Source organism: Apostichopus japonicus, chromosome 15, assembly GCF_037975245.1.
Source record: "Apostichopus japonicus isolate 1M-3 chromosome 15, ASM3797524v1, whole genome shotgun sequence".
Classification (NCBI taxonomy): Eukaryota; Metazoa; Echinodermata; class Holothuroidea; order Aspidochirotida; family Stichopodidae; genus Apostichopus; species Apostichopus japonicus.
Genome location: NC_092575.1, coordinates 26949103 through 26971392, shown reverse-complemented (window position 1 = coordinate 26971392; position 22290 = coordinate 26949103). Strand labels below are relative to the sequence as shown.

The following is a 22290-nucleotide window of genomic DNA, read 5'->3' as shown; positions in this document are numbered from 1 at the left end:
CGCTCCACTTGGTTCAGAAGGTTCATTGAACCGTACGCCCAATTTGCCAAGATCCCGAAGCTTTAAGGTTCCGTCATTTTGAGCTAATGGATCACAACTGCCCAGTCAAGTAAGATCCTGAAGATATAGCCAGACTGAACTTTGGCATTACAAATTAATAATTTGTTTTTTACATGTTTTTGTGTTAAGTCCTTATACAAGGATGATAAATGTTATGGGCATACCAATGTATGTAAAAGTGTCAACCATGAAATGGCCGCAGAGCTAAGATAAAGCAACAGTACACAAATTTGGGTTTTTATCCTATATACAAAGAGACAACAGAACAATTTTCTCTCAGGGTGTGTGCAAAAATGAACCGTGATAAATAGTACAATCTCTGTGGCAAAAAAACAGTTGAGCTGCAAAATCACTCATCATGTTCTAGTTTAGCAAAATACAACGGTCTCTGATATCTTAAGAAGGGAGGCTTCGGGTTTTACAAACCTAAAAGATCATACTCATAACAGCATCGATAACAATCCATTTTGCATTCTGGTGGAATACCGGTTGGACTATTTGACACACAGTCGTCAACAACATCACTCATTCCGGTAGCAGACATTTAGTATAGAAACTAGTCAAACACACCCCATAAGAGTCCAGGCGGTTCAACTAGACTTTACAGAAAATTCCTACTGTACAATTTCGTAGGAACAAAGAGAAAATACCTTGATGTTGGAAAAGGTATCATCAAAACTCTGTCTGGAAGCTGGCTATCGTCCAAATTCACCACAAAGTGAGATTTTCTGACAAGACTCTGGCCTCGGGGGTGGGAAGGGGGGTGGCCATTACACATCACACCTCTACATATAAACCATTATCACGGTTTGTCGAAATTGGTATCCTCAGTTACAGACCTACTATCTGTACATAGATATAACCAAGTAGGTAGAAATTCCAGTACTCATTTAAAATCAAGTTTCGGTCCAGCATCCTCGGCTCAAATGACAAACGAAAATAATTGATTGTGTAACATATGTCGATTTATTTTACCGCATTTTATATAATTGCTTTTCAAATTCACAACCAAATTGTATTTAAGTAAATTCAATTCCCTGGCATTAATATGTTGATTAAGCAAAAAAACATCCATCGAAATATAGTTACATTTATATATCCTCTGATCGTTTCTGTTAAGTGCTCAGACCGGCTGAGTTTGGATTAATTAATCACGTATGATGAGTGGACACCAATATCGCTTACAGAGCCATCTGAGAAGAATCTCACAAACATATCTGGTCCTGTTGATGAAACAGGGGCTGGGGCAGTATCTCCACAAAACTTGCCAAGCTCTGTAGCAGTATCATCCGGTCCATCGTACACCTGTTTGAAAACAAATAATATGAATATTCATGTCAAGACTGCTTATCCAGCCAGGTGAAGCAATTGCCTCCTCCCCACCCCCCCCCCCCGGCAATGCAAATACCACCATGGGCGCAGATCAATCTTGGATAATGGTGGGGACGCGTGTCTGTTCTCTGATACTATGTAAGCGGAATGCGACCATGGGTTCGCGCGTAGCATAACAATAATTTATTTTGCCAAATATAAACTCCCAGATCGCCGGAAATAACACTTCCCAGAGCCAACGATGCTCCCAAACCCCCTTAAGTTTTAGATCTCATGGCTTATAAATTTATTTGGGAAAATACATGGACGTCTGCAGAAAAAAAAAACAGGGGACAAATAATCCATGTAGACTTTTGTGTACGATGGGTCTGGCATCCTCTCTCAGAAAACAATGATAGACTGCCGCAAATGCGATTTCCGTCCTATATTTAACAACTTTGGATAAATATAATAAAATGAGAACTGCTGCACGTCGTTTGCACTATGCTGGATCAAACTGCGTTAAAGTTCAATACAGGGGAATTTGAAATGCAGCGTTTGGTCAAGATAAATTGGTGGGGACACAGTATATCATGTTCCCACCACTGAAAAAGTTGGTGAGGACGAGTCCCGCTGTCCCCACCAGGATCTGCGCCCATGAAAACCACTCTATCCTGTCCTACCATATAATGGTTTAATGCACTCGCATTGCCAATACTAACAATCCTAACATGTACCTTGATAGAAATAAGATATTCACTTGTTCACACTGTCAGCACGAGAGCTTTAAAACGAAATATGAACGCACAGTATAGAATTAACATACTCCCAACTTGCACATTAATTTGATATTATTATATATTAGGCTGAGGTGAAACAATACTTCCGCCTAAAGTTCAAATCATGGTTCCATTTCCATTGTTAAAAAGTTTTTATTTCATGTTTTCGTTATTTTGTATTTCATATTGTTTGTATGGAATTGGTTGCAATGTTAACTGCATTAATCTGAATATTCAGTTTGGAAATAAATAAAATGAATTTGGAGGGTTCGTTATAACTTTATAAAGGTTTTTTTTTTTTTATGAACAATGGTACCAAACTACAAGGCAGTAACACATTCATGTTGTTTAAGTCTTAGTCTGACAAAATCTAGAATGGCAAGGGGTTCGCTAATAATAATTAAAAAAAACTTATATTTATAATGCGCTAATTATAAACAAAATAGTTCTCAAAAGCGCCGTACATATATAGTTTGAATAGAGAGAAAAGAAAAAAACAATAATGCGACAATGAAAAATAATTACAAATCAAATCAAATTCTTTTTAGCAGAGAGGTAGGCTTTTAGTTTAGATTTGAAAAGTGATTTAATATGATGATATAGAGATTCCTCATGTTCAAATATAGGGGTTGGAGGTGGGGTGCCGGCTACAGGTGACACACCATGCTATCAACAATATAGCCTTGCCCCGGTTCAGTCATCCATATATGCTAATTGATGATTGTTACTCAATGAATTGATCATGTAAACTTACAGCAACGTAGTCATAGTTACAAGTTGCTTGATATTCCACGTTCAAGTCATTGAACGTAAGCGTTACGGTCTTTGCCGGGTCGTCACTGTGTACCTGTACGGTACAGTCAAGGGACTCTGAGTACTGTGAGGGGTATCCTGGTGTGGTGAGGTTACCAGACGGTTCACTCTGTACAGAGCCACAACCACTGGTAGCTGTAAAATAAACGACCGGAACAATAGTTGGAAATATTGAGTCAGGATATATATAAAAAATATATATATTTATAGGTTAATTAAGGCTAGTTGAGACTAGTGGAACACTAGTAGTTGTTACTTAGAGTTTCACGCGTTTAGCGATCATCTGACATCTGGTGGTTTCAAGTTGTACTCCTGGAATATGTAGACTCATCATCGGGATTACCGGGGATTAAAGGATTATCGCTGCATTGTACCTTTTGTCGGGGTCTGATTATTTGTAGTCGTTCTGTTGATACGATTATCCGAGGTGTGCGGTTTCTTTGGCGGTGTTTGGTGTTTGGTGTTTGGTGGAGAAGCGGTGGCAACCTCTGATTCATTACAACAACAAAAATCACTGTGCCTTTATATCCTGTAGCTGTTATAAACAGCTGCTTTTATAGTATATGTTTACGTAGTTTAAGAGCGGTGGGAACCTCTGATTCGTCAATAAAGGTTACTCTACCTTTATAAACTGCATAGCTGTTATAAACAGCTATATTTACTGAGTAACTATACTGACATATGGTGGATGAGTGGTGGGAACCGCTGATTCATCAATGAAGGTTACTTTGCCTTTATATCCTGTAGCTGTTACGAACATCTACATTTAGTACGAACTTACGTGATGGAGGAGCGGTGGGAACCTCTGATTCGTCAATAAAGGTTACTGTGCCGTTATATCCTGTTAGCTGTTATAAACAGCTACATTTAGTACCCCACCTACTTACGTGGTGGAGGAGCGGTGGGGACCTCTGATTTACCAATAAAAGTTACTGTGCCATTATATCCTGTAGGCTGTTATAAACAGCTACAGTTAGTACGTATACTTACGTGTTGGAGGAGTGTTGGGAACCTCTGATTCATCAATAAAAGTTATTGTGCCATTATATCCTGTAGGCTGTTATAAACAGCTGCATTTAGTACCTACTAACGTGGTTGAGGAGCGGTGGGAACCTCTGATTCATCAATAAAGGTAACTGTGCCGTTATATCCAGTTAGCTGTTATAAACAGCTACATGCATTTAGTACCTACTTACGTGGTGGAGGAGTGGTGGGGACCTCTGATTTACCAATAAAGGTTACTGTGCCACTATATCATGTAGGCTGTTATAAACAGCTACATTTAGTACCTACTTACGTGGTGGAGGAGCGGTGGGAACCTCTGATTCATCAATAAAGGTAACTGTGCCGTTATATCCTGTATAGGATACAGAAATGTCTGTAGTGAATTCCATGTACATCAACGGTCCACTGCTGTAAATCGGACTTGGCATGTCAGAACCACATAGCTCAATAATAAGGGGACTAGAAGAAGAACTTCCATCGTAAACCTATTGATTAAGATAAGATTCAAAGAAAAGTAAATCCACTTTGTCTGACACAGCTGGTTTCATGTTTGAGTTTATTTTAAGCAGAACATATATGAAAACCATCTAGTTCAAATACTGAAGGTAACTTACATTGTTATCATGTACAACTATAATCGACTTTCCTATTCTTTTCTCCATCGTAAACCTGTTTAAGCGAGATGATATTAAAATAACCTTATCACATATTTCACCTCTCCCAACCCCCTTCCCCAAATATAAATACCGTAGGTATTGCAGCAAGCATGTTTGTGCATGATACTCTATAAGTTGGTAAATTTGTATTTATATGACGTCAACATATATAGGTGAGTTACCAATGCACATAATAGAGTGGTGACTATTGTTATTACATTGGGAATTGTTTTGGAATACACATAACGTAAATGTTTTTCTTCATTAAGCTTGTTATAGCGATTGTTTAAAGGATTAAAAATGTAATGACAAAAATATATATAGAAACAGAACTTAGAACATTTCCCAGAACAATTATTGTTAATATGCAAAAATATCGGTAACTATACACTCTTTATGCTTTAACCGTCTTCATATAATGTTTTGTTGTCAGCAACTTAACAGAAATATTTGATACTGCTGATTAAATTATGATTTTATATGTATTGTTATTTGACATTACAATTAGCACAATGATATCACTGAAATTAAAAATTGGAAACATGATAGACAAATCAATGTTCACATTATACTTATTTCGTTAATTCAAAACGGCTGGCCTTGGAACATAATGTCTATTACCAAGCGAATGTAGGCCAATAATTATTATGTGCTTGTGGCATTTAACAAAAACATTTTGATGTCATTGATGCAAAAATCTCATAATTTTCATTTTCATAAGTGTGATTGAAGTAATTCATTCCTTTCAAAATAAACAAAACTTTGAAAAGTATGAATGATTCTAATTTGCATTTGAAAATAAATACTAACATGGAAAAAGTGTCCTTGATGGCGAAATGTAGAAAAACCGAAAGAAAATATTAATATACTATACTCATGTAACTTAAACTTAAAACAATAAAAAAAAAAAATTTTCTTCAGAAGATGATTGAAGACGAAAAACTTGATATATTTTGAAGTCCTTGTATGATTTTTAATTTCATTGTCTGTGTAGAGTGATGGATTTTTTTTAAAAATATTAAACAAAAGCATCTGACCGATTCCATGAATTTAATATCCTATCGTTATTAATCATAACAGACATTTGTATTGTAAAATTCATCTAATTTTATAATTAAGCAACAGTTTTACGTTGACTTTTTTATTGGGGGGGGGGGGGGATACAAATGTCCAGTATTGGAATAAAGTGATTAGCCTTCAATGTAATCGTCACTATGAAATTGTGATAAATCACTTGCATAAACAAACAAAATATCTGGAAGCCAAATAAAATACTCACCGCCAATTTGTCAAAGCTACATGTTGTCGAACTCTCAAGCTCGAAATCAGTGAAGCTCAGCAAAACTGCCTGTCCTGCGGATGCAATAACATCGGTGAAGCAGCTTACACCATTGCCATAGGCGTTAGGGTAACCCGGTGAGGTGACTTCGGAACCACTGGTAGTGATCGAACCACTGCTGCAAGGAGCAGAGGTTGCGGGGGGTGGGGCAGGTGTCGTTGGCGCAACTGTGAAAATTTGAAAATAATACAATACCGTTTAGAACCACTAACACAACAATTATCAAAGGCAGCAATGTATAGGAATATCAGCAACCTCGAATTCCATCCTGAAAGCAGTAAGGAATTTCAAAACAGTTTACAGTAAATGGCAAAATATTAAAGCATTATATGTATAGGAGTATGTTTGTATTCTTCCCAAAATCTGCGACAGCAATACAAACAAATTATGGTGTAGTTAGTCACTCCTTTCTGTTGGAGGGGGTAAAGAGGGTGTTGAGGAAGGGGAAACACTTTTAGAGCAGATGCGGCTAGGACACCGTTTCTTAACCCTCATCCCCTAAACCCTCATCGCTATCTCGGGGTTTCGAGGTACGACTCCTGTCAGGTTGTAGGTCCGAAACTATAGGAATAAACAACAAATGTCTGCGCAAGCAATGCAGCCACAGCCAGGCGCGTAACCGGGGGGGGGGCGCGAAGGGGGCAAGTGCCCCCCCACCCTTGAGCATATCTTTTTTGTACGATTTTGTGATATCGCTAGTACTTTCCAATAGAAAATGCTTAGATGCAACTTGCAAGGCCTGGGAAGTGTCATTTCCAGCGATCTGGGAGGCATTTTTCGACCAAAATTTTCTTGTACGCTTCGCGCCAACTTATGGTGGCGCTACGCTTATATAGTTTCCAATGCAGTATCTACGGCTCTGATAATTTGTTTACAGGTTCGTCCCTCCGTTGGCAAATTCCTCGCTACACGCCTGCCCACAACTGGTTCAGACTTGCAATAGTTTCTCCTTCAATTGTTATGGGGTTCGTGTAGTGTATAAGTATTTGAAACATGCTAGATTCAAGGCGTAATTTTATTAACTATATGTCGCGAGCTTTGATACTCAGCGTTTGTGTGAAACCCCATATCTATATGGAAAAGGAATTACTCTGGTAAATTCTCTATAGCATGTAAATGTTACAGTACACTGTCGCTTCATGCCAATTTTGAACTTGACAATAGCATAAGGTAAGTATATACCTGTGACAATTGGCGCTGGAGGGTTGGTAGGTACTAAATCTGCGTCATAGAAATACACATTGGCCGAAAATCCGGTCTTCTTGATAATGTTATCCGATGAAAATTCCAGGTACATGCTCTGGCCTGTACTGTATACAGGGTTGGGGAGGGCGCTACCACAAAGGTTGATGATAAGAGGATCAGCAGAAGATGCACCGTCATAAATCTGAGAAAGTAAAGACAAGTTATTTGTTAATATGACTTTGACTGGCCAGGTCATCTACCGCGTCCCATGCATAGATTATCTAAAATGACCAATGAAATAGTTGGGGAGACATTTGTGTATGAATGTCCACATAATATGCTAATTTGACTTTCACACTGATCTAAATATAGTGTAATGCATCATGCATAATTTTAAGTTATTTAGAGTACCAAACATGAGAAAACTGTATACATATCAATACTTGCATTTATATTTTCAAGCACCATCAGAAATTATATCCGAAATGAAAGTTGTGTATAGGCTCGATTTGAATTTATTAGAAAAGCAAACAGACCAAAGCGAATTATATCATTGAAACTTCCATATCGAAATTCCTTTTACAACATCTACATGTCAACAAGTTAAATAAACCGTGTTAATATCTCAGGTTCGTTCGTTAGATGTATAAACTCAGAGGCATAAGACTAAGGCCTTGAGGTGAACGAAGCCCGGTCCCCTTAATTCTTTTAGGCCCCGAGCCTAACCAAAAGAGGTGCACACGACACAATTACAAGGTTCAATATTATCAAGATGTGGAAACCGAATTTAAGTGCGCTAGTGTCATCTCGCAATTGCTCGTTTCGTTCGCGGTAGTGGCCTACCTAACACTTGGCGCTCGGGCCCCGGCTCCCGGGTCCTGGTCCACGATTCGTCGTAAGAGCGTTGTGTATAGGCTATTATAGTCTGATTGGCAAATTAGTAAATCAGAGATTTGTTCATCCTTTGTGTTTAGAATTTTATCATCCAATGTCATTATCTTTGTCAACATTTGGCGATTTAAGTGATGGTGTCTCAATGTGAGAGAACCAAAGCCCTTACATCATTCAATGAAGATGGGTATACTGACCGTAAGAACATCATAACCACAAGTACTTGAGTCTTCCACGTCAAAGTAGTTAAAGAAAATGCCAACTGCTAGGTCAGTACTTGGAGCATCAACGTTGTATTGGCATTGCTCGTTGTTGTCATATTGATTGGGATAGTTGGGTGACGTCAACAAAGTGCCATTAACACTAATTTGAGCTCCGCAAGCTGCAATGAAGCATACACGTTATCCGACTGGTTGTGCTACATCAAAAGGTATATTGGTTATGTAACCGTATGGTTAGTTTCCATAGATTCACAAAAACTAGTGCAAAGTATCGAACAAGAATGTCTATATCACCATCTACCAACTGTATAAACGTAAGGATTAATACGGTGGGAGATTGGGGGATGGATACCATTTTAACTTTTATTACTTATGTATGTAGTTAGAAGAGGACGGATGGGTAACCATTAGGTTTTTAGGAGGTATATATATATATATATATATATATATATATATATATATATTTATATATATATATATATATATGTATATATATATATATATATATATATATATATATATATATATATATATATATATATATATATCTGCCAGCATGTGTACTTACGAGTTGATGTGGGTGGTGGTGGTGGGATGCTTCCACCTCCTGAACCTTCACCAACATAGAGGAGAAGATTAGGGGAGCCTGGCTGGGCATCTGTCACCACATCTGCGATGGATTTGATTTGAAGGTTGCCCTTTAGCTCAGCTGGGGTAAGAGCGGGATTTTTTTCAAGCAAAATAGCGGCAGCACCTGCGTTTAGAAGAGAGACGACGGATTATGTTCAGAGAAATGTCAAAAATTTCTTCAAAGGGACTGGACAGTCTGATGAATCAATACGTATTATTTGCCTAAATGAAACTTGCAATAAGTTGCCTAAACTGTTAATTATTTCTCGACATTTTTCTGTAAATATCTACCTACATGGTATTCATAAGTTTGCAATAATTTGTTTTGTCCACATATACTTTCCTTATAAGGCGCAGGGTAGTCATTTTCTTAATTGTTGCAGTATACCGCCAAAGTATGTTTGTGTTTTGTTTTCGGTGTAGTCTCAAAGGACAAGTTCTCGTGAAAGAGAACTTGTCTATCAATAAAATGCTCCTTATTTGGTATATGAACCATTTTCGACGGTACTACAAAGGGTTTATGTGAAGCATTGACCTTGAGTGGCAAACGGGTAGATTTGCTGTGAACTACACTATGATCGTTTTCAACTTCGCACGGCGTTGTTTCTAAGTGTACCAGTATCATATTAAAGTGCAACAGAGTTGTAAATAAAGTGAAGTATGTTACACTTGAAACATGATACTGCAACACAGCGAGACCTTCGTCTTATTCATTATAACAAGAGAACAAGAGCTTTATAATAGCTTGAACTAATGTTTTTACACCACCGAAATGATATACAGAAATAGTTTCCTCTCTTTGAGTAATGGTAATGTGGAACTATAGAAATATAAAGAGACATGTATATACATGAATGACTTCATAGTATGCTATTGGCTTACCAGCAACGTGAGGAGTAGCCATACTAGTTCCACTTATTGTGTTATCTGCGGTTGTACTACCGATCCAAGCACTCGTGATATCAACTCCTGGAGCAAAGATGTCAACGCAAGTACCATAGTTAGAGAAATAGGCTCTGACGTCATCACTATCTGTAGCACCAACTGTGATAGCCTAGAGGGAAAAACGTGAATTTACGTTATTTGACCAACACAAAAAGCAAATATAAAAAATAAATTAATAAATACAAAACACAAACTATACAAGGATAACAATCAGTCATAAATTATTCCGTTTTGTTTGACACCAATCATTTTCATCTGTTGTAGTATGTAGGTTATAAAGTGACGGATGGTAAAAGACTGTGGTATCACGTCCAAGTCGGAAATGGTGTACATTGAAATGGTTTGCGTACAAGAAATATTCTTTACAAACAAAAATGATTTCGCTTGAAATTCCTTTCCCGTTGATTTTCCTGACGGCATGCAATCGAATGAATGGCGTAGAATTTCACCACTGGTTTACACACAGTAAGTATAAGGCACATAACTTACATCGAGGGTGCGAGCTGGTGACTTATTGCACGCATTGGTGTCTTCGTTTCCAGCAGCAACAGCTACCTGAATTCCATTATCAATCATTCCTTGTACACCAGCATCCATGGCAGCAGATGCACTACCCCCGAGAGACATGGATCCAACCGCTGGTCTGTTTCCGTTCGCAATGACCCAATCACATGCTGGGATAATCAAAATAGAAAAAAAACGTTATAGAACATGAGTAACATAGTAGTAACATTTGGTATCGATGGTATTCCACTTAAAATTTGGAAATATATCTCTCATATCATTGCTCCTATTCTTTCTCATATTTTTAACCTCGTGTTTACCACTGGTACTTAACCGGATGCCTTGACAGCTGCTAAATTTATACCAATTTTCAAAAGGGGCATGAAAATCACCATGAGAACTACCGCCCAATAAGCTTGCTGTCTTGCATTAAAAAGATCTTGGAACGATCTACCGAGAAAACGTCTGAGAAAGTTTTTGGACAACAATAACTCTTTCAATCCGGTTTTAGAAAAGGTCAAAATACTAGTAACGTCCTTATAGACAGTCAATTGTATTCGTGGTTACATATACACTGTTGAGAATGTCTTGTATCCAGTGACGGAATGGCCACACGGGCATTTGGGCAATGCCCGGTGGGCCGGTGGGCTGGAGGGCCTGGTAAAAATTACAGCCCACAGTAGTTAATAGAATATAGACGGGGTGTGTAGAAATATATTTTTAACTGTGGGAATCAGCTAATGAAATCACCATGTTAGTTAGTCTGTTAGTTCGTAACAAAAGAACGTGCTATTGGCTACCCGTCCGTGCTAATGGATTTTATTTAGGTTTTTTCCATTTTTTCAAGCATGTTGTCACAAAATGCTTGAAAAACTAAATAAAATCCAGTCTAAAACATATATTTTTCTCTATTTTTGTTTACGTTTTTAACTTTCCTCAGTTTAATCAAGTGTTGCTTCTGGAAAATTATTTTTTGGTAATTTTTAAAGGATTATTGTAACCTACAAATTGAGAAATAAAGCACCCTTACACCCTCCCTCAGGACGGTGATCACTATGTAAGTAGCATATCAATGGATAATGGGCCGGTCTAGGTGGACAATGCCCGGGCCGGTTTTAAAACCCAGTCCACCCCTGCTTGGGTCGTTATCTAGATCTCAAGGAAGCCTTTCATACAGTCGACCACTCAATCCTCCTTAAGAAATTATATACAGTTACGGTAATCGTGGTGACGCTTTTGATACCATGTATAGCTACTTAACCAACAGAAAGCAATATAAGTATGAAAACAACACTTATTCTTTGTATACCAAAGTAAACGTTGGTGTGCCTTAGGCAAGGGCGGCGGAACCGGGGGGGGGGGGCACAGGGGGCACGTGCCCCCCCCCACTTTTCCTCAGGTTAAAAATGTGCCCTTTTTCTACATAGAAATTTCTAAATAAAAAAAGAGTTTACAAAGCGAAACCCACGTCGAATGAAATATTTCGGGAAGTTTTAAATGTTTACTACCACAGGCGTAGGAGCCCAATTTGATTTGGGGGGGGGGGGGGGGGCTGTAACGACTTGCCCGAAAAATATTACCAAAATTTTTCGCGCGCTACGCGCGGGTTCAAGATGTGCATATCATGTGCATATCATATATAGGCATGCGTTGGTTATTACATCGCATGCCAATAACATACAATCATTTGCCGTGTTATAACCCTTCCAAGTTGGTTATAGTTAATCGGAAAGTCGTTACAATAATGATGATCATAATAATATCAGTTTTTACCATTGAAAAACACATAGACAATTATTTTTCTTTCAGTATTTTGACATATATCATTTGCTTTCATGCATGTATCGATCGCGTGCGCAGGGACTTGGACTTTATAATGATTTCACCTCATTTTGTCTTTTTCCTTGTTTCCCAATTTGCACATTAGATATTACAGTGCTAGTATGCATTGTTTCCTTGAGGGGGGGGGGTGGCGTTGATGGAGTGATGTGTATACGCAAATAAGATAATACAATAAGAGTTACAAAGGGTACTAAATATCAGGCTGCATCAGTCCAATCGAATTTCTGCAAAGTGCCCTTCGACGTTGGTGCCCCCCCAGATTAAAAGTGCTTCCGCCGCCCTTGGCCTTAGGGTTCTGTTCTACGACTACCGTTATTCCTAATTTATGTGAATGATATAAATAATGCTGTGCCTATAATGAGTCCGTTACTCTTTTTGTTGATGACACTATCGTTTTCTTTTCATGACGTAAGTTGTACTAACCTCATGTGTAAAGCCCAACTCGTATTGGGCCGTCTTAAAACTTTGTTCACCTTGTACTTCTTGTATTAATCCGTTCGAAATGTGCAGTGTCGCTATCTTCCCATTTGGACTTTTGCGTACAAGTTGGAGAGGAACGAGGGCGTTATTTCGCTTCATAACTTTATTACTAGCATTGCAAAATATTTTGTATTTGAAATATAAATAACAAAAAAAAAGTGCTATTGCCATCATCTTCATTCATGAAAGGGAAATAAAAATAAGAATACTGCTTGAAATGTGAAACGGTGTCTTTCTGAGAGTATATAATACCTGCTACGATGTCTGATGTATATCCTGAGCCCCCACAATCGAGTACACGAACTCCATACACGGTTACTGCTTTGGCTACTCCGAAGGCCCCTCCTGCAATTGTACCGCAGCAGTGGGTACCGTGACCATTGCAATCTACGCCCTGTGTAAAAATAAATCACAGCATAACAAGTAAATCATCACACACCTTCCTGCATTTATTAACGAATACTGCTTCGAGTAGGTAAATCATCACACACCTTTATGCATTTATTAACGAATACTGCTTCGAGTAGAAGGGAAGGATAATAATAATACACGTGTGGTCGAGAGGACCCTAAAGTTGAAAGGGCTTTGGGGGGGGGGGGGGCACAAGATAAGGTTGAAAATATCTGGTAGTAACACGAAGTCCACAACATCTGCAGCGACCTTAGCCGCAATCGGAACTACGTTTCCGCGTTAAATGCGTAATGTCAACTTATTTTCGTTTTCACAATTTTATTCTGCTGACTCAGTTAGAGCATGGAGGTAAAAACCTCCATGGTTAGAGTCATTTGTTTCCATAAATTAATCGATGATCACTTGCTCCAACTTTACTGCCTTCATGAATGTTGATTTGAACACTTACATCTGCACTGTATATAGACTTAAACATTTACCACTGCACTGCATGTTGACTTAAACACTCACAACTGCATGCACTACATGTTGACTTAAACACTTACATCGCCTCCTGAAATGGCATCATAAGCGTTTACCCCTCGACCTTGAAAATCCACGTGGGGCTCATTGATACCAGTATCTAGAACATACACATGAACACCAGCTCCGTCACCTGCAAAAGGGATCAAATTCATCATTTTACTCTAAAAGGTATTTTATTTTCCGTTTTCATCCTTTTCCTACATTACAATATACCGTTAAAATGAATGGTTTTAGGCAGAAATATTCTAAATATATGAAAAACAGGCATGCAGTTCTCCGTAAAAAACTGTTGACGGTGACCTATATCATGGTTCAACAATAAATATTTACAGTTAAAACTTCACAACTAAACATAGCTGATTCATTTGTTTGTATTAGGTAGAAGACTCCCATCTTTAAAAACCATGTATGGATTGCTTTCTCAATACGAAATTCAATTAACCTAAATCAACTGAAATCAAAATTGGTTGACATGAACTAATCCCAACTAGTCTATCTATAAGCAGCTATATACTTACTGATATATGCGTATATATGTATTATCTAAACGGTGAGAGAATCGACTGAAACGATCAAATCCACAGGAGTATATATATGTGCAGCTATACCCACCGATGTGCGCATGTGTGTTATGTACAGTAAGCGATACTTGGTTGACACGATCCAATCCCAGGAGTATATATGTGCAGCTATACCCACCGATGTGTGCATGTGTGTTATGTACAGTAAACGAGACTTGTTTGAAATCATCCAATCCCCAGGAGTATATCTGTGCAGCTATACCCACCGATGTGCGCATGTGTGTTATGTACAGTAAACGAGACTTGTTTGAAATCATCCAATCCCCAGGGGTACACCTGTGCAGTTATACCCACCGATGTGCGCATGTGTGTTATGTACAGTAAACGAGACTTGGATAACACGATCCAATCCCCAGGAGTATATATGTGCAGCTATACCCACCGATATGCGCATGTGTGTTATGTACAGTAAGCGAGGCTTGTTTGACACGATCCAATCTCTAGGAGTATATATGTGCAGCTATACCCACCGATGTGCGCATGTGTGTTATGTACAGTAAGCGGGACTTGGTTGACACAATCCAATCCCCGGGAGTATATCTGTGTAGTTATACCCACCGATGTGCGCATGTGTGTTATGTATAGTAAGCGAGACTTGGTTGACACGATCCAATCCCAGAAGTATATATGTGAAGCTCTACCCACCGATGTGCGCATGTGTGTTATGTACAGTAAGCGAGACTTGGTTGACACGATCCGATCCCCAGGAGTATATCTGTGCAGCTATACCCACCGATGTGTGCATGTGTATTATGTAAGTAAGCGAGACTTGTTTGAAATCATCCAATCCCCAGGAGTATATCTGTACAGGTATACCAACAGATGTGCGCATGTGTTATGTTCAGTAAGCGCGACTTGGTTGGAACGATCCAATCCCAGGAGTATGTCTGTGCAGCAGTACTTACCGATGTGCGCATATGTGTTATTCTAAGGGAGCAATACTTACCGATGTGTGCATGTGTTTTATGTACAGTAAGCGAGACTTGGTTGACACGATCCAATCCCCTGGAGTATATTTGTGCAGCAATACTTACCGATGTGCGCATATGTGTTATTCGAAGGGAGCAATACTTACCGATAGGCGCATATGTGTTATCTAAAGGAAGTGACAACTGGTCGACACGATCCAATCCCCAGGAGTCTAACTGTGCAATCTTCATGATGTTATCCTCCTCCACGTACTCGACGGCATCAATGTTACGAAGCTGCCGAAGCAAAAGCCATTCTTTATCGTTATTACTAATGAAAAATAATTAACTGAAATGTCAATGAAATCATTTAAAAACGATGAAAATAAGTACTCGGACCAATCAACACTTCCTTATTTTTTGGGTATCCGTAATTTAGTAAATTCCAGCGCACTTTTCATATTATTTAAAAATATGAAAAACGACTTGGAGTAAGTCCACAAATACCTTTAGATATTTTAACTATGATGAATTTAATTAATTCAAGAATTTGTTTTAGTTTTTTCTTTGGTTTTCGTATTTTCCAAGGGTTAGGAAGCCAATAGAAACTCATTCAAAACCGATCGTGGATGAACACCAGCTTATGATACCAAGTCTTCTCTTTTCGATTTGGCGAGTTACGAGTTGGCAGGCGTGTCATTTTGTCGCACCCATTCTTGCTCCTACGGCATGTGATGATTTATTAAATATATATATTATTTATTTCAAGTACTATGCGTCGAATGAAATGAAGAGATTTTGTTCTATGAAGAAAATCTTACCAAATAACGAATCTTGACTTACCGTTGCCAACAGAGTGTCGGTCAATCTGGCCGAAAATCCTCGGAAAACTTTTTCGAAGGTGTGAGTGACCTTTACCCTGCTGTCAAAGGCAGCGGTCAACTGGACATGCTGCAGAACAGCATTCAAGTCAGCACCATCCTGTAAATATTAATGTTTTTTATGAATCTGTCATTTTCAAATTATATGACACTACCTGGGTTTCAACTAAAAGTTTTCTGTATTCACAAGCCAAACTTTGAAACCACCCTTTTGTGTTGATTTGGTATGAACGTTGTAATTCTTCTCGATGATGAGGCGCCTATATCAATGTACGCATGCTTGTTATGACGAAACGATGGGGGAGGGGGGGGGGCTACAACCCGGCGATCAAGAGTCAATTTAAGGCCCGAGGTCATATGGGGAGAATAGACCTAATAAGACATGATCATGTATTTTCATAATATACATTTGGAAATATCAGAGAGGACCCTGTGACCCTTGTTTCCGGGGCCAGAACTTGCTCTCTACACCATTGAACACACGTCACGGTGTGGCAATATAGATAGACCAACTTGGTTTATTTGTATAACTTGACCCGAACCGGAAGTACATCACGATTTATGCGCACTTAGTATTATCAAACGGCTATTATCGATGATTCCACTATTGGAAGCAGGGTGCACGGTAACTAATTCGAGAGTTCAAGAGTGGTCCATGTACGACCATAATATGTTTCTTGTGACTCACGGTTACGAAAATGGCTAGAAATAATATTTTAGATGACCTTAAATAGTTATGTTTTATAAACACCAGGGTTAGATCCCATATGTGACCTACACTACATACGCATAATGTTTTTACCACACAAAGTTTTGTTTACGCATTACCATTTACTGTTTACTTAAAAACATGGAAAGTGATTGTTAAGTCCCACAATATATATGTTGTTATGCCGTGAGTTTTGCCGGGAGGTACTTTACGTTTCATTTACAAATCCATACAGATGACTATGGCTTCAACTACAGTCTTTCATTGAATGTGAGGAGGGTTCCACCTCAATCGTCAGTCGAGCAACAACAACAAAACCTTCAATGTTTACAAGCGTTTACTAGCACAATCTTCCATTTAAACATAATTATAGACCAAACTTATGGTCTAATACGAGGAGGACCCCTAAACCCACCTATATGGTAGTCGGCATTCATCGACCACGCACAGCAGCCACTGACACCCCATCAGTCGTTAAAAACATGGAGCTATTAACGAAATAGCTTCATGTTAAAACAAAGTCTATAACGCGTCAAAGAAGAAGGCTCATGACTCTACCAAAATCAGCCGATGGAATTTGGAATACCCCTCCTCCCCCCCCCCCCCTACCACCACCTACAACCGCCTTCCTCGCTCCTTTCCACATTTGAAATCCTGTGCACGTCACAATAACTTTCCTATAGCATGCAAATTGGTTTTTAACTACATAAATATATCAGTTAACGTGGGTGGAGTGGAACTCCCGGTGGGTGTAAGGTATTCAAATATGTATTGATGCTAACATGCTAGGATGCTAGATGCAATTGATGACAAGTTCCGATACACTTTAAATTTGAGTTTTGGAGAGAGAAGAGAGCAAGTTTATTGCCACCAACAAAATAAAAGAAAAGGAATCAAATATATCTATACACACATATATATATATATTTACTTGGTCCAAACCGTTAGAGGTTGTGTTAAATAATATATAATTTATGGTGTTTATACCTTCAGCTTCACGATGTAGCGATCGGGTACTGAGTCTTGAGTTCTGAGAATTGGGGCAAGAGCGCTCGCTGTTGCGACAAGCATACACAGCAAAAACAGTTTCATTTTGCTTAGGCGCTGTAGAAATGAAAGATAATGTTAAAATAATAGTCATAAATAAGCGGGATTTAAAAGAAAACTTATAAGGGCGCTGTTTTGGAGTTGTATGGATATCGGAGTTAGAACAATGATTTTATTATAATTTTATGTTTCATAAATTAAAATTACAAATGAATAGCACTGGGTGATTAAAACAGAAATAAACCAAAGGGATTGTCTAGTTTTGTGAAAATATTGGAACCAGATCGGTTGTATTGATAGAGCTTGAGTTAAACAAACTTGAGAAGATTCGAATATGTTCGTAAACGATTTTAACAATCAAGTGGTAAACAAAGGAAAAGCATGCCGTTTGTCGTGAGCAAAAACGAAGAAGGAATAAAAACAGCATTATCAATGGCAAATGACTTTTCGCAGTGGTAGAAAGAAAAAAGACTAGCCTAAGAATACAAGGCTATAGGACGTTGGAGATTGCGGCCCATAGGTACATGTATTATAAAGAAAGTGCAATTTCCTGGAACAATTTAACAAAATTAATATTGTTGTAAATTAAATAGCATCCTGCTGTTGAGAACTTTAAAAAATTAAGTAAGTATAAAAGCGTCATTTTCTTGAAAGCACGTTTAAAGAAAATATGGCCACGAAATGTATAGAAAACACAACTAGTGGTAAAGGTATGACGTGACTTTGTGGTTTGTCTCCTCAAATCAACGTCACGGGTCACAATGTCCCTATACGCCCCCCACCCCCTACGATAGAACAATCCTCCCCTGCTACAAAGAGATATTATTACCACTCTGTGTGAATGGAACATACATATTATTTGGTTGGAAAGTGAATTGGACGTGATAATTTATCGTTCTACCTATATACTTATATAATCAAAGGGAGAACAGAGGAAAGACATATAACAAAAAAACGTATGTATTTTGACCGATCGAACATAATGATGATTATAAGTTAATTAGAAAACAAAAAGACAGAAAACGTGTAGGGATTTTAGTAACAATGTAATTATAAAGTGAATCATATTATTCTTACTTCCATCTTTAATATAACTAGTAATTTGGCCCGATATAAGTATTTTACCAACGTTCATGAGTTTCACATCTTCTAAAAGCTTTTTGTTTGTAGAAGAAGTGAACTTGCACCCGTTCTAGAAACACAGGGAATTGCCAATAGGCATTTTGATCATAGAATAACAACGAGGCTGCCAAAAGCATGATCTCTTTAAATGAAGACAACAATAGGATATTTGTCAACGAATTATCACTCTAACACCTGACAGGACATTTCAATTTTGTCTCGATCCTCTCAATTTTGAAAGGTTAAAGGTCTGCTGTATAGACCCCAACTATAGCACGCTATCATAGAAAAGTTTCTTGAGATTACGTAATCGACCTGCCTTGGTCGTAAAATGACCTCTTTTTATCAATTAGTCTGCAACGCCTGCCACTTATTTTTTTCTTGTATGAGTGTCTTTGTGTGAACGCTGTATGATTAACTACACTGTAGACATGAACATATATCCACACAGTGCTTACACAAAGCGCCTAATGGTGTGAAGAAGCTATGCAGGTTAATATTGTGGAGCCTGAGGTCGATTTATGACCGTGGCAGGTCGATTACGTAATCACAAAACTTTCCTAGCTATACATAGCGTACTCTAATTGGAGGCAATAAAGCAGATCTTTAACGCTACCTGTATTTGGTGTAAGACACACATAAATAGAAAGAAAACAAAATCCAAGAAATAAATAAAACTAATAATAGTAAAAATAGCAACCAGAAAATGAAAGTTACAATCAACTTGTGTTGCTTTGCGACGGGAAAGGACGTTGTTATTTAAGTTCTTATTGCATGGAGAGTGTATATAAACAAGTTGCTTAATTGCAAGCTGCACTGTGTGTATTTTACAGCATAGATCTGGGGGATCACGAGAACTGGATAATTGAGCCAGAGAGCAGCAAGCTTCTTTTTTTCATAAACCACGGAGGGTAGTTTCGTACCATTTTATAAATTTTCTATATGGCTAGAAATGATTTATTAGAAGAAGAAACAAAACCATGCAAAATAGTTGTAAAACCTTGCTATAAATTGTTGTTATAAGTGTAAATCATCAATGAAACCCCTGCGTGGAAAATTAAAATCGAATTACACTGAAATGTGCTAAGGAATTGCTATTTCTCTAGGTCTATATTATATTATATTATATACCATTGGTGTATAGTCTGTTACAAAAATACAATTATTTTTTCAGAAAATAAAATAAACGTAATTGTTCCATTAAAATAAAAAAAAGCATTTTGTGATCTTATCTAATATTAATAACCTATATGCTATATGGTGAAATTATGTAATATTTTCCAGTACATATTATTATTCTTATACAAAATAATTATTTTCGTTTCAATACATCCGGACAAATCGAACAACTTACATAATGAAAAAGTCTTGACATTTACGAACAGGAATTTTACAAAAAATGTGAACCTTTGCAATCCCCCCCCCCAGCTATACATCTGTTGCAATTTTGGTTGGAATAATAAATTGTAATTTAGTTCAAATAGTTTCATTTCTATATGATGAGTTTAAACAGAAGTCACAAGAATTATAGGTTTATGGAAGAAATTTGTTTTTAAAGTATCCCGCAGTAGGCCTAATCTATCAATTTGGATGAAGAATAAAACAATATTATGTTTCACGAGAAAAAGGTAAAGGAGGATAACATATACCTGTTTTTCTTCAAACGGACAAATCTTGAAGTTTCTTCTGAGAGAATGTCTTGGATGAATGTATCGTGAAGCTGAGGCAATGTACTTTTATCGATAATGGTTCAAGTGACTTTGGCTATCTAACTAATCTCGTTTTCTATTAACCATATGGACTATGTCTCATGCTTTACGAATAATAATGAATATATCTATTGTTCCTAATTAGTGAGTAATATCAAACACGATCTATTGTCTAAACAAAGAGCATATACTCATCACATGGAATTTATCACGAAGAAGCTGGTGTATAGCTTTCATTATGTCTACTCATTTATGAACATTTTTATATGTACATTTTGTCGCCAATGAAATTCAATTGTCCTCAATAAACGTGTCTTTACTTTCCATTATGTTAGAAATGATCGCCTCTAAAGAAGTGTAACGACTTGTAGCCACGTGCATAGTAATAAATTATTATCGACCCGAGTGATATATGCAAATTAGCTTAGGCATCATATCACCATGGGTACAGATTCGTCCTTATACGCACTGGCATTCTATAGCATAGCTAACATGTACACGTACTTGACCTTGTGGATTTGTACCTGTACTAGTGGTACTTTGGAAATCTGTTATTAATGGTACTGATGCAAAATGAAAGATGCAGAAATTAACTAGCTCGTACGTCCGGCGTGTGTTTGAGCCTTGTAGTCATACCATAGAGCAGAATATAAAAACTGCTCTATGATTAATACTCGCACTTAAACCAATGGGAACTGGACTTGTATTCTTACATATATCATTATTATCTTTGCACTATTAACAAGTCTGACTATAACTATATGCATACATTCTATATATGTAAATCTATGTTAGGCTGATAAACTTTACTCCTCTTTTGGATTTTTCAACTGAGCATTTTACATCGCAAAACAACAAAATAACATGCCGTATGCATGTATGGGCTGAAGTGTTTGCCACGTCGTCTATTTGTCACGTGATGTTTGTCACGCAACATGTGACACCAGACCAGATGTATTTATTTTAAAAGTAAAGAAATACTTTACATGAAGTGTCTCCATGGCTCTACTAGAAAGATAAACGATTTGGTAATCTCACACAGACAAGTATTGATGTTGTAAAGTTCACTTGTTCTGTGATGCATTGATAGAAAATATAGAAACAAGTTTACTTGGAAAAGTGTATTTGTGTAATCATTTGTAATAACTGCAAAGGAACTCCTGGTAAATTAACACCTGTCGTTTGCATAGCTTCTGTTAATATTGATGTCAATGACAGATATGTAAAGTTGTAAACAAACTTAACACAACTTCACCCATTCAGCTCTATCGTATGTTTGCACTTTTTTTTTTAAATTATGGTCAACGCATGCGCATAATTCTGATTGATTGTCAAAAATCATCATAACAGAACCGAACGGAACAGAACAGAACAGAACGGAACGGAACAGAATCATAACATATTATAACATAACATAACATAATATAATTTGACAGAACGGAACAGAACAGAATTAACATCAGTATTGGCTCGCAATATGCTTGAATGTGAAATAATGGTCACTCATGTTCACATTCCAGCATGTATTTTACTTTCCTCACCAATGCACAGAACAGAACTGGACAGAACAGGACAGGACAGGACAGAACAGGACAGGACAGGGCAGAGAAAGAACAGGACATAACGGAACGAAACATAACAGAAACATAACATATTATAATATAACATATCATAATATATTATAACAGAACGGAACGGAACAGAAAAGAACAGAACATAACGGAACAGAAACGAAA

The 22290-nt window shown here is 37.6% G+C and overlaps 1 protein-coding gene across 1 annotated transcript; it reads right to left on the bottom strand.

Annotated features, from left to right (window-relative positions):
• Positions 1-1007: 1007 nt before the first annotated feature.
• On the bottom strand, positions 1008-20655 carry LOC139981257 (uncharacterized). The gene is made up of 15 exons (XM_071993494.1): positions 20495-20655; positions 17664-17780; positions 15930-16067; positions 15254-15383; positions 13618-13727; positions 12914-13055; positions 10325-10509; positions 9773-9944; positions 8829-9014; positions 8237-8421; positions 7146-7350; positions 5904-6130; positions 4261-4453; positions 2905-3098; positions 1008-1365 (listed from the first exon to the last, which is right to left on the bottom strand). The coding sequence occupies exons 2-15, from the start codon at positions 17766-17768 to the stop codon at positions 1204-1206; spliced, it is 2334 nt and encodes a 777-aa protein (XP_071849595.1). The 5' UTR covers positions 17769-17780; positions 20495-20655; the 3' UTR covers positions 1008-1203.
• Between the last annotated feature and the right edge of the window lie 1635 nt (positions 20656-22290).